Source organism: Fringilla coelebs (genome assembly GCF_963513975.1).
Source record: "Fringilla coelebs genome assembly, chromosome: 1".
NCBI lineage: Eukaryota > Metazoa > Chordata > Aves > Passeriformes > Fringillidae > Fringilla > Fringilla coelebs.
The window spans coordinates 33,039,109-33,052,718 of NC_140028.1; the positions used below are offsets into that span (position 1 = coordinate 33,039,109).

The 13,610-nt window shown below is 36.4% G+C and overlaps 1 protein-coding gene across 2 annotated transcripts in view; it reads left to right on the forward strand.

Annotated features, from left to right (window-relative positions):
- The window catches only part of STAU2 (staufen double-stranded RNA binding protein 2), a 170,228-nt gene that overhangs the window by 67,060 nt on the left and 89,558 nt on the right, over positions 1-13,610 (forward strand). For both annotated transcript variants that reach the window (XM_084214937.1, XM_084214938.1), the window contains exons 10-11: positions 555-686; positions 4,747-4,807. In XM_084214937.1, coding sequence (XP_084071063.1) covers positions 555-686; positions 4,747-4,807 — 193 coding nt within the window. The remainder of the gene's footprint in view (positions 1-554; positions 687-4,746; positions 4,808-13,610) is intronic.

Below are 13,610 nucleotides of genomic sequence, written 5' to 3' on the forward strand. Positions count from 1 at the left end.
TTTGGATCAAAGCTTGTCAGGTGTAAGCAGCTCCAGCCCCTGTGTTCCTTGCAGTGCAGCAAAGTGGGAGGAAGGCAAATATGGTTTTTGTCCTTCCTTAGAGGCAACTCTTGTTAAATCTCAAGTCTGTTTGTCTCTCCATTGCTCTGCATTCTGTCCTGATGATGCTGGGGAGCTGCTGCAGGGAGCACTCCTTCCTGCAAGAAAGAGGAGGTGCAGACCCTGGGGCAATTCCAGTGTTAGCAGAGTGGGGAGAGGTTCATTGGGGAGAATGGGGGTGACACAGAGGCTGGTGGAAGAGAGGGGCAACTGTGTGTGCACTGAGATGCAGAAAAATGTAGCTCCTGGGTATGAGTTTGGTGATCTGAAAAATCTAAACAAGCCCTTCTCAATGAATACTGTGGTCTCCTTTTGTGCTACTGTAGCTTTTTCAAGGTTGCTTCTTCCTCAAAAGAGCTGACCACTGTTGATAAATCAGCAAGAGTACTATATGATGATATGATATTAAGGAGTCTTGCATTTATCTTGCTTATGATTAATATTTTCTTTTTAAGGTAAAGGTAGGCAATGATGTTACTACTGGAACAGGCCCAAACAAGAAAATAGCTAAAAGAAATGCAGCAGAAGCTATGTTGCTACAGCTGGGATACAAAGCCTCTACTCCTCTTCAAGACCAGACAGAAAAGGTGAGAACCAGTTGTTGTGATGCTCACAATTTACCCTTGTCTAGGTTTTTAAGCTGTATCAGCCAATCACTTAGTAAAACTATAGCTTAAGCTTGTGGACACCCTGTTTTAGGGAGTTGCTGGTCACAGATTAGCCTTTGTTTAGCTACAGCTCTGCAACTACCCTTAATATTCAGTGCAGCCTCTGCTCCTTGGGAGGAATTAGGAACAGAAACAGTTCCATAGAACAGTGTGTGTGCAAAAATGTTCATGTGATCCATGCACCTATTTCTACTTACAAATCAGGATGAATGTACCTCTTGCTTTTATTCCATTTGGGGCATTCATGAGAGCCCAGAGGAACAGAAGGAACAAAAGGAACAACATTAGTAACTTTCATATATGAAGTAAGAATCAATGTTTATCTTCCCATTGCATGTGCACTAAAGGCATTACAGAAAAATAATGGCCTTTTCACATTTGATGACGGATAAAGAAAGTGTCACTTTTTTTTTAAAAGAAGAAGGAATTGCATTTTAAATTCATATGTGTTGCAAGTATGTATTTCCATGTTAGCTCTCTGTAACTTAGCACTCCTTTCCTGTCTTGAATTTATTGATTAGGGCTTTGGTAACAAAAAATGGCTGTTAAAGTTTTGCCTTTTGTTCTCTGAAAAGATACTTGGTAATGTATTTGACTAAGCTGTGGACCCTAAACAGCTTCTGTCATATACATATTTTGATAATTACTTATATGTTTACTGTGGCTGCACTAGGTAGCCAACAGAATGTTCTGATGGGCTTTTCTAGGACTACATAATAAATCTGAATATAGCATACACGTACACATCTGGGTAAATATGTAATTTGTAAATATGTATACAATATGTAAATATGTACACAATATGTAAATATGAAGATATTCTGTTCTATATGTTCTGTATTCCTAACTAGGAAAAAAGAAATACTGTACTGGTTACTTGGCCCCACCTTCTTCTGTTTCACTGTCCTTTGAGAGTAGCAGCAATATGTGTGCTGTTCACACTCACCTTCACTGTGTTCTTCACTATATGTCTTAGTCATAGACAAGTGTGAAAGACTCTGAACAGAGTCCTTGGAAGCTGGATGATGTTCCTAGTGAGAACACACTGTGCAGACATGGCCATTTTAAAAAAAAAGCTTCTTGACTGAGTCAAATGATAATTCATTTTCAACAGAATGCTGAGACATTTCTGCTGTAGATTATATTCTCTATGGTATAAAACTATCAACTTTTTCTTCACTGCCAATTTTGCCAAATGGCTTTAATAAAAAACAAGTCAAAAAAGAAAAATTAATTTTTTTATTATAATATGAAAACATAGGTTTTCATTCTAGGGTTTTAAATTGGCTGAACTAATTTTATAGTGTTTTTCAGAGATAAAGCCTGAAAAAATTCAGCCCACAACATAGTTTCTTTGGAGAACTCTACATAGGAAACTTGTCGTTACACTGAAATCCTTACCAAAAAATTGAATGGCTAAAAAGGGATGTTGCTGCTTTGTTTCCCTGCATTTATTAAGCTATTGCTTACAAATGCATTGTCTTTAGAAAATCAGACTTAACTGCATACTTGCAGATGTAGACATTTCAGGATTGGTAGACTAGTGTACAATGGGCTAATATTATTCTGAATACAATGAATACAACATTACTGTATCCAAAAAATGTGCAGTACTCAACTTTTATGTAGTGGCAGTATCATAACAAAATCACAACAAATTTTTAAAGCTTTTTTGGGGTTTAAGGACATGAAATATCTAGAGCATCTGGTTTTATCTTCTGTATATATGTCTGGACATATTTGGAGATGCACAAGTTAGTTTGTGTAGCTGAAAGAATTTTAACTCTCAAACTAAACTGTGGTGGAGAAGAGCAAAAATAGCTCTTAGATCTCTGTCAATTTGAGCATTGCAAAATTCCTTGCATATAAATTGCACAATAAAGATATACCATTAGAAGATACTTGTTTCACTGTTTGAATCCAAAATGGGTCCCAGTGTAGATTAGCTGATGTAGCAGGTTGATATCTAAATTGATAATTTAATTGATAATTTTTCACCTGTATATTTTTTGATTATGTTTAAAAAGGCAATTCTTTTTTCCCCTGTGCTCCCTTTTCCTCAAGTCCTTCCATTCCATTCCTCCTCTCTTAAAAATAAGCAAAACCAAATCCAGTGGTTTTTTTCCCTTAACCCTGGTACATAAAATGTGACTGCATTTATTGTTTTAATGGAGACCTAAGAGTGTTATAAGAGCAACGTGTAGTGCTGATGGCAGCACAAGTAATCCAGGTAATGTAAAAAAGTAAAGGCTCTGCTCTTTTCTGGGTTAAACTGATTCCTGAAAGAAATCAGTAATGGTTGTGCAGAGCCTTGAGGAGAGCAATCTGGAGGTATGCTGGGAGACATTTTGCAATTGTCAGAATTTCAACTGTATGGATGGGAATGGAGAATTGTAGTAATTTTTTCGTGTTTCCACCTTTTTGTTTCTTCTTGCCACTTGTATTCTCTTAGAGAGAAGAAAACCAAGGTAGATTGCATTCATGTGAGGCAGCAGTACTAAGGATAACTTACTCATAGAGGAATTGTTAAATTCCTTGTCATGATCAAGTTAATAAACAAAAAAAAAAGAGAAGAATAAGGGAAGTTGGAAATCTTCTCTTACTGTAACAGTGTGGCTGAGCTGGCATCATGTTACAGATGGTCAGGATGGATTCCTGACAAAACTATGCTGTTGTTAACAGCAGTAAATACAAACATATTTATAGATTTCATATTGCTTATTCATATGAAGAACTGTTGTCACACGTATTTTCAAACATATATATTACCTGCTTCATAATATGAATAAAACAAGCTATATAAAGTAAAGTGTATGGATGTAGGTGACCAGTTTGAAAGCTGACTGTAATGCCTGTCCTCCTTTTCCATCAAATATCTCCCATTTTCACTGCACATTGCCAAGGCTCTTTGGGATGTACATACATGATGATGAAAAAAGCAGGGAAACAACCGCTGAAGTACCTGCTTTTCATAGTGTGCTCTCTCATCCTCCTTTCCAAGTAAAATGTATCATCTAGTGGTCTGTATTATGACTTGGTAGTAATCTAAACAGCCTTAATGCAGCCTCTGAGATGCAGAGGCAGATTTCAGCTGGTTGATTTTCCTTCTCATCTCTTTCACTTTTCTACCCCATCTTCGAGAGCAAATGATTACAACTTTGTTCTGGCATATAGCCTGCTTTGCTGTGAGGTTTTCTGTTTACATAGAAAATCCCAGTGAAATCTGAAAAGGATCATTCATTTCACATTCATAGAGCCGGTTGTCAATAGCTCCTAAGTAATGAGGAAGCTCCTCTGACTTTTTTATCCAGTTTTATACATAAATCTAGAACACTGCCATCTTATTTACTGTGTAAACCTCACTAGTGGCTTCATTTTAAACCTCTGTGTTAATTGTTCCCCTTTTCCATGTCAGAGTAATACCCAGTATTAAACATAGTAAAATTAATTTGAAGATAACTAGCTTCTATACTATTTAATAACTATTAAAATAATTGAAAATTACAATCATTTTTTCTTCCACTTTAGTGACAAAATTGATTCCTAACAAGTAAATATTTTAAAATTATGCCCAAAGTACTTTATAGTGTTTACACATTCCTTCATAGCCGGTAATTAGGATCTTCTTGTTTTAGAATGTAATTTTTCTGTTGACTGTTTATGTTTTCAGTTGAGAGCTGCTTAAAACATTTAATTTTATTTAAGTCTGATTTGGTAACATTTGAGTTGAACCTAATCCTTGGGGAAACATTTATATTTCAGTGTTAGGAAATAGTTGTTAATATTTACTCATGAAGGGTACATTACTCAAATAACCTGTTTTAGGCAAAAATTAAGATGAGTTAGCAAAATTTTGTGAACAGATGTGGCAGTCTCAATTCATCCTTTTTAGTATGTTTCAACTAAATTTATAAACAGGAATGTTCTGTTTAGAGAGCAATTTGCTCTTTACTTACTTATCTTTTTCTACCTGTTTCAGCTTGGAGAAAACAAAAGTTGGAATGGCCAAAATGTTGGGTTTCCTGAGCCAACAAGTAATAGTAAGTATTGCTTTCCAAATTTATATTGATATTTATTTATCTTTGTCTCTGTATGATTTGGATTATCCAAGACAACTGAAATGCTTTTTGTAAATATTTTTGGGGTTTTGTTGCAATTAGATGAATTGAGCCCTGAGTGTCCTGTGTGTGAGTGTAGGTATGAGTGTAGAAACAAGGAAATTTTTATCTATTAATTGAAGAATTGAATCCTTCAGTTTATAAGGGATTTTAGGAGGTCACCAAAACTGCTTGCTCAAAGCACAGTCATTGCAAAGTTGAGGTATGGTTGCTTATGACTTTTTAACAGTTCTGCAGCCATGAAGGTTCTGTAGCTTCTCTGGGCAGCCTGTTCCAGTGCTTAACACTCTTCACATTGATTTTTTTTTCTTTTATTCTTGTCAGAATGTCTCCTGTTTGTTTATGACTGTCATCTCCTGTTCTTCTGCTATGTACCTCAGTAATGTGCCTGGCTCCATCTTTTCTGACAACCTCTTCTTAGATATTGGAAGGCTGCTGTTGGGTCCCAACAGATTTCCATTATCTAGGAATTTAATTACCTAGACTCTGAAATCACAGCTTAGAGACAAGGATGCTGTGGGAGACATGGTGTCAAAATCCTTGCTAAGGCCAAGGTAGATGACATCCGCTGTTCTCCATTCGTAAAACCAGTCATTTTGTCATGAAAGGCAATCACACTCTGTGCCCACAAATGGCTTTAAGAGGACTGCATGGTTTTCCCAGGGACCAGACTGAGGCTGACCAGCCTGCCTTCTTTGAGTATAATGCATTTCTCCAGGCACTGGAGATTTCTTCTGATCTCCATGACTTTTTGAAGAGAACAGAGAGTGGCCTCACAAATGATGCAAGCTGGTTTACTCAGCACACTGAGATAGGTCCCATTTGGTCCAATGGATGCACAGGAAGTTCCACCTGAATGTGAGGAAGACCTTTAATGTCCTGGTGCCTGAGCACTGGAACAGGTTGCCCAGAGAGGTTATGGAGTCTCCTTTACTGGAGATATTCAAGAACCATGTGGACACAATCCTGTGCCATGTGCTCTGGGATGACCCTGTTTGAGCAGAGGGATTGGACCAGATGACCCACTGTGGTCCCTCCCAACCTGACCCAGTCTGCAGTTCTGAGATTTTGTGATTTATATGGGCTGATTTCTAGCTTTTCTCACAACATCCCTGACTCTGATGAGGTTCTGCTACTGGTAGTTCCTCTCTTCCTTGAGCTTTATCTGTAAGACACAAAAGCCCAAGAAACCTTGTTGGTGAAGATTGAATTTGGTTTCACTGCAACAGGTAAAGAATAGGACAGAACCTGATGAGTTTATAACTAGATTTTTGCTGTTTAAAGTGGTAAAGATCATATAAATAGTACTTTTTCACTTTTTCAAGAGCCCTGGATTTTTCTCTAGAATCGTGTGTAGTTTTGAACTTCTTAATGGCGCCAAACATACTCTCCCTCAACTAAGGATTGTAGAGATGGACACACACATGAGCTACCTTCTATTTTTTGCCTATATACATCTGAAAGACATGGTCCTAAAAACAGGTTTTAAGGAGTTTCAGTAATGTTCCATTATTTATATGGTCTTCCCACTCACCACAGAGGGACCCAGAGATCTGAGGAATAATTTGTGCTTCAACTTACACAACAGTTTGCTAGTGTTAAAGTGATCTTGGATGGAGCAAGTGCCATTGTGTTTCCCTGAAAGGAAGGATTCTACAGGATCTAAGTCTTCCCATTAATGGCTTCCTTACAGCCCTGTCATCAACCCCCATCAATACTTTTAGATGATTTGTGTTTGTATTGTCAAAATCTCTAAGGACAAGAGCTGTGAAATATCTTCAAATGTTAGTGTCTTAGAGTTTGAGACAGCAGAATTAGACCTCTATCTTTTCTCATGTCCTTTCACTATCTTGTAGCAGAAATACTTATAGATGAAACCACAATATTCTGTTAAACCAACAAGAAAAAAACAATCTCTTAGTCTGCTCAAGACAACTTTGACAGTTATACCTGTAAAACCAAATCTAGAAGAACACAAAGGGAAACTCATTCAACAGGAGACAAGATTAACAGAAATTATATTTTAAACTTGTGCTGACCAAATAACTTATTTTTCACAGACCTGCTCACAGATCTTTTTGCAGCCACCAGAGCCACAGTACAGAAACGGGTTTTTATTCTGGGACACTTTTGTAGTGGTCAGTGCCTTCATTTCCATTCTTCTGATCTACAAGTAAATTAGAAGTTGAAAGAGATGTAGCATGCCAATGGACATAGAGCATTTGTTCAGAGACCACTGTTCTTAATCTCTTAACCCCCTTTTTTGAGGGTTCCAATCTAGAGGCAACATTAATAATAAGCAGGTGATTAAAGTGATCATAGAATGTTAGAGGGTTGGAATGAATCTTAAAACTTATCTAGTCCAACCACCCCTGCCATCCTGTGCAGGGATACCATCCACTAGACCAGATTGCTCAGGTACTTATCCAGCCTGACTTTGAACACTGCCAGGGTGTTTTGAATAAAAAAAATCACTTTTATGCATGATCTCTCATGCACCTGTGAAGTGCAGGGTTTTTTAAAGGCAGCTCCACAAGTTCCACACTTTGAGATAAAAAAGTGTCCCATCCTTTCAGGTGTGAGTATGCTAGTTTATTTTTAAGAGCAGCACTTTCTGATATGTGAATTTACTCTTGAAGTTTTTAAAGTAATTTTTTTAAGTTAGGAAGCTTTAAAAGAGTGCAAATGGAGCAGCTTCCTCCCTTTTGTATCCTTCTTAAAAGATAAATGTACAGTTTGCATTTCTTGTTACCTTAAACGTAACTTTCAGTGGTCTTGAAAATCTGAGGCTCTGAGATTACTACATCTACCATTGGGCAGCTTTTATTCATATTTCCAGTAATTTTATTCCAGGAAAACAATTGTGTCTTGCTAGGGCAGGCTATTGTGCATCAGTTTCCTATTGCAGACAGTCTTTCTTTGTGTGCATAATGCCCTGTGTTTCCATCTGAATCAAATAAAACTGGAATAGTAAAGGGAATTTGTATACTTCAGTACAACAGAAAACAAAAATCATTACAGTTCTATATTTTAGTACAGTTGAAAAACAGATTTCATGGTACTCCTACGATGTTGTTTGTTTTTGCTGAGAAATACTCTACAGTTTGTATCCTCCTAATTACTAGCTCAAAATATATTTAGTATTCCCTATTAAATATTCTTGAACATTAACTTCTCCTGCTGCCCACTGTCATGTTACTCATGCATTATCCACGTGACAAACCTCACTTCTGTTCCTCCAACTCACTGGTAAAGCTTCTTCCCACAGGTTTCTTCTTTACCTGTCTTCTTCATTTCAAAGAAAGATGAAACACAAAGCTATTGGTTTCTTGGTTTGGGATATCTTTGACATTCTTTACATATGAAATGGCAAGAACACTGAGTTTTTTTCCCTTATGCTTCTGGAAGAGACTTTGAGAAACTGTGAGCAGACCAGAAGCATTTGCAGCCCATATAGAAGATGTTTACCGTAAACAGAGTCTCATTTATCTTTCTTGATTTAAGTAGTTATCAACAGAAACAAAATATGCAACAAATAAACAATCCTATTACAAAGTGCATTTTCATGGGAACATTGTTTTGTATTTCTGCATGGGGTAATCACAAACATCATACAGGATGTGTTCTAGGAGAAACTGTAGATAAGCTATGAAAAACAGTATAAAAATAAAAGTAAAATGTTACTGTGTTTATAGATATTATAATTCAAAGCAGGAAAAAAATGACCAGAACTGTTTTTACATGTTTCCCAATTTCAGTTTTCCATCGTATAGGTTTCCTTTACCTATTTCTAACAATTCTGGGAGTCACAAAGTACTGAAAACCTGATAATTTAAAAAAAATCACATTCAGAGCAATCTTACCTCTCTGTAAAGGACAGACTCTTTGTTTTTCTTGCTTAACATTTTATTACTAGGGATTCGTGCATGACTTAACAGTCTTTGTTCTTCGGAGTACATCTGCTCCTGCTGTTTGTTCACCACCTGAAATCATAACCATTTGTTTGTGACATCACAATTAGTTACTGGGAAGATGATTAGATTGTCACCAACAGATGATTATGATTTCAGATGGTAAATGAGCAGCAGGAGCAGATGATCTCCTAAGGAACAAAGATACTTGATCTCATACAATTGTTCTCAGTGACAAAAAAAAAAAAAAAAAAAAAGAAAAAGGAGAGAAAAAAGCAAATAGATATTCTGAAGAGTTTCTTAAGTCTGTAATGAGAAAATTTGATATTTTTCTGCAAATAGCATTTATTTTAGTATTTTTAAAACTCTACTTCAATATTAGATTAAGAAATATAAATTAAGATGTATAAAAATACAAAAAGATTTGGTGTTATTATAAGCCCTAAATGTGTGGCTACATTCAGATACTTACTTAAAAGTTTCTTCACCAGCTTTTTGGAGAAGTTAAATGTAACATAAATTATGTATTTATGAAACTTTGCCTACTAACACATCTTCACATTGAAGGAAACAAAATTTATTTGAACTTTGTAGTTCTGGCCCTCAGTAGCTTCAGAAAGATATTTTTATATAGTCCTCTAATTGTTTGTTTTTCAGCTGGGGATTTTGGTGAAAACTTCCAGTAGATAATTTAATACCCCATGTTTCCATGAGCATGAACAGAAGTCTATAGTTTTAGAGTAGAATTTTTGTGTTGTAATTTGGGCATTTTTAATTGGAATGTTTGTGTGTTTTATTTTGCTGAAATATGTAATTCTTTTGGGTATATTTCAAAGAGGATTTATAGTGGATTGTGTGCATTTTTACTTACTAAGTACTGCTGTTGCATTGGACTTGGCTCTGAATTTCTTCCAAATGTACTCAGTTTTGTTAATTGTAATGCACTCTTGCTAGGAGTTACATTGATACATCACTAAATGTTTCCTGAATTATTTCCCTTTCTGACTAGAAACCACAGTAAAGGTATGGACAGCACCACTTACTTGGTTAAAGGCCACAGAACAATAGTTTTCCATCTGCACATTTTGATATTTTTGTTCTGTTTTGTGGGGATTTTTTTAGCTAACAAACTATCAGGTGAGCATTATACCATCAATAGAGCAGTTCCTTCAGCTGAGCCATTTGTCCTCACTTTATATGTTTCACAATCTTGTCTAGAGTCTCTTATCACAGCTGGTTATGTTTAAATAATACCTTGCCTCTGTAACTGCTGAGTTGATTTGCTAATTTTCTAATTAAATTTTCTTTCTTACTGAAGATACTGGAAAATTAAATTTAGAAGCAGGAGATTTGTTCAATTTTATTTCTTTCCTTATTTACTGAAACTAGGAAATCCATGCTGCATTTGGCATTATTAATAACTGATGTGTTATTTTTATGTTTCATCTAACAATGAAAATTATTTTATCCAGCGTAATACCAATTAAATGCAGCTTTCATTTTTTTAATAGTTGAAAAAACTTCTAAAACACCTAATATTAAAAAACATATTAACAAAACAGGGAAGAGTGTGTTATTTTTTCTTTGCTCTTTTGAGAACTAATGACAAGAGCCAAATTAGCATTTTTATGTGTGAGCGGGATTTGGGCCCAACTCTGGAGCATCAGACAACAACTGCAAGTGGTCCTTATCTCTTTCCCATACTTCCCCTTTTGAGATGCTCAGTTAAGTGCTTAGAGCTCTGCAAGGTTTGCATCTTCAGGGTTGATGATTTCTGTGCTGAGTTTAGAGTAGTGTGTGTTTATAAAGAGCCCAGTGTTTTAAGCATGTGCCCAGAGCATTGGAGACTTAGTTTCCTTCTGCAGCAGAAGGAGAGTATTCATGGAGTGCAGAGTAATCTGGATAATGGCAGCTGCCTTTTGGAGATGTGCATCTAATATGATTTGCAGCCAAAAAAGGAACAATGAAATGCTATTAAATATAGGAAATTCATAGGGAAGGAGTGATCTAAAGTAATCATGACTGTAGTTTGCCTGTTGATTGAAACTCTTGTGAATGAAAGTGCAGATGTATATTCAGGTGTTCTCTGGCTGGTTTACAGGTATTCTGCCTATTTTAGATACAGGTTAAAAAGAAAGGGTTGTGAGAAACCTGCTGCCTGGTTCTGGAGTAGCACAGATTGTGCATATGTAGGGAATACAGACTTGGGCTATGGGGTCTGTGGTTTGGGTGCCCTCAAGACAAGAAGGAACTCGAGACACCTGTCTGGGAAACTGCTTAGCCATCAAGCTTTTGATGTATGAAATGTATAAAGAGGAAGCCAGCTCTGTGGTTAGAGATGATTTCAGACAATGCATCCTTTTGTTTTTATCAGTCTTCTAAAAGGCCGATATGAACTGCATTTATTCAAGGTTGCTAGTCTATTCCTTTGGAAAAATCTGCACATGAAGCAGAAATGCAGAGCTCTTTTTTGATGTTAACTCTCCAATTCAGATTTAATTATGTAATTATGCTAAGTATCTGCATTTGGTATTCTGTCTTTAGGTGACAAAATGGAGCAGTATCACATAATTCACCTCAGTACAGTGTTACTGTAAATACTTTCACTTTTCTGGAGTCTTTTCTCCTTTTCCAACACCCTTCCCTCCAATCTGGAACCCACCATGTACATCACCCTTAGTCTGGGATAATCATGTCCTTAAAAAATTGAATCTCCTGAACTGAAACTTTGTTGCTGACAGAGCTAAAACTTAATTCTCCACTCTTTTGTTCACGCTCTTTCAGCAATCAGAGGAGGCTCTTTCCTCTAATTTCCTCCTCACTCATACATTTGCTGTGCTTGTTGATGGCCCCCTTGGCCTTCTTAGCTTCAGCAACCTCTCTGTCCTTGTCTGGTAGGTCTGCTCACTATTTCATCTCTTCTCTGTGTGGGTCAGGCTTTTGTTTTCATCATCACCATTCTCATTCCCCTCCTAATCTGTTAATGAATGGTCTTGCCTGCACAGGTTCCCTCCGGTTGCACTCAGGCACTCTCCTAAATTGCTTTACCCCCACAAATATCACTTTCTAGCAGCTATTACAAGCACCTTGATCTGCCAGCTCACTAGCTTGATTTGCTCTTGCTCCAAATTTGCTGATCCTCTTTACTGCTAAGAATACTGACCTTCCTTCAGTATTTTGCTAGTTTTGTTCCTGAGCCTGCTCAATCAAAATCTTTGGGTATACGGGATGTGGACATATTGCTGGAAAATTATGATGCAGGAATTATCATGTAAAACAGTGTAGATGTTTCATCTGTTTATTGGAATATTTCATAGAATATCCTGTAGAAATTCCCCACTGCAAACACTATGTCTTATTTTTTACCAAAATCTTATGTATGCAAGCAGGGGTAAAGCTGAGGGAGAATTCAAAGGACTTTCCTCATATAAGTTAAATGTCAAATTTTACAGAAATGCATACAATTTAAATCCTGCAATACTGCAATTTCTGGTTTGGCTATACAAAAAATAGTCCAGTGAAATCAGGGATATCAAGACCTGATTTCATGAAGAACTAAATAGTATATACTTCTGTACCGTAGTTATTTTAAGGTTAAACAAAGTTTGTATTTTAATGAGCAGCTTTATATAACATCAGTTTGTTTAAGGTCATGTAGACGAGATCTTTTGATTGAAAGACATTGTGTAATGACAGAACATTTTTTCATGTCTGAATATTGCAGTAGCTGGTGACTTAGAAATACCACGGATAGCTGTGTTAAGTAAGTAATGATTGCAGCTTGGTATTTCAAGCCAAGACTGTGCAGACAATTGCTGAGAACGTAATGGCCATACTATTTGCCTCTTCAATTGTCTGACTGACCTTTTCTGAGTTCCTACTGAGGTAATGAAATTTGAAAATATTCTAGTATATAAATAGTCTTTTACACTGAGTGGGGTATAAAACCATAATTTCTTCTTATTATAATATTTACATTTTTCAGTCTTGTTATTGAAGTAGTTATTTGATTTTGTAAATTCTCTCTTTTTCTTTTTTTATGTCAGTAGATTTGTAATGGGCCATATTTTAGGGCCTGTTGAGAACCTGCCAGTTCTAGGGAGTAATTATTGTGTTTGAGTATCCCCCCATACCTCTTAAGTTCTTGTCCATTTTAATGTTCAAAATTGTGAAATCAGGATTAGATCCAGTTCTAACTTTTCCTTCTTACAGCCTTACTACAAAATTTTTCCCTGTACTTCATGTACCACATTATAAGAAGGCTTTATTCAATGTGACTACAGACAGCATAATCTGAAAGCTTTTTGATGATTATCTATCAAGTTTTTAATTCCGTTCCAAAAATACTGATTATTTCCTTATGAACAGTCTTTTCTTCATCTAGTGATGGGTTATTTCAGATACCAGGGTGCTAAACTTAATTCATGACCATATCATATACAGAATTATACCATTGTTTACTCTGCATCATTGCACAGGATGTGAAAACACTCCTTTGTGCCATGTCCCACATCACTGGTTGTAGTGCAGGGAAGAGCATGTGCTCTTCAGCAGGGTCAGGGGAAGTCATATTGCAGCTGGCAGTGCTTCTGACACATGAACAAGTATAGTTTTTTTTATAAGATGAGCAAGAATTTGGGGAGAAAACTGTATTATGCAGGAAAGAATAAAGTTGTGGTTTAGACCAAGTATAAATATAAAAGTTAGTGAGTGCCCCTGAACCAGAGAAGTCATTGAGTGAAGGCAGAGGAAGAGTATCCCTACACTACTGATTAAGTATGAAGTAGCACTGACATACATACATATATACATAT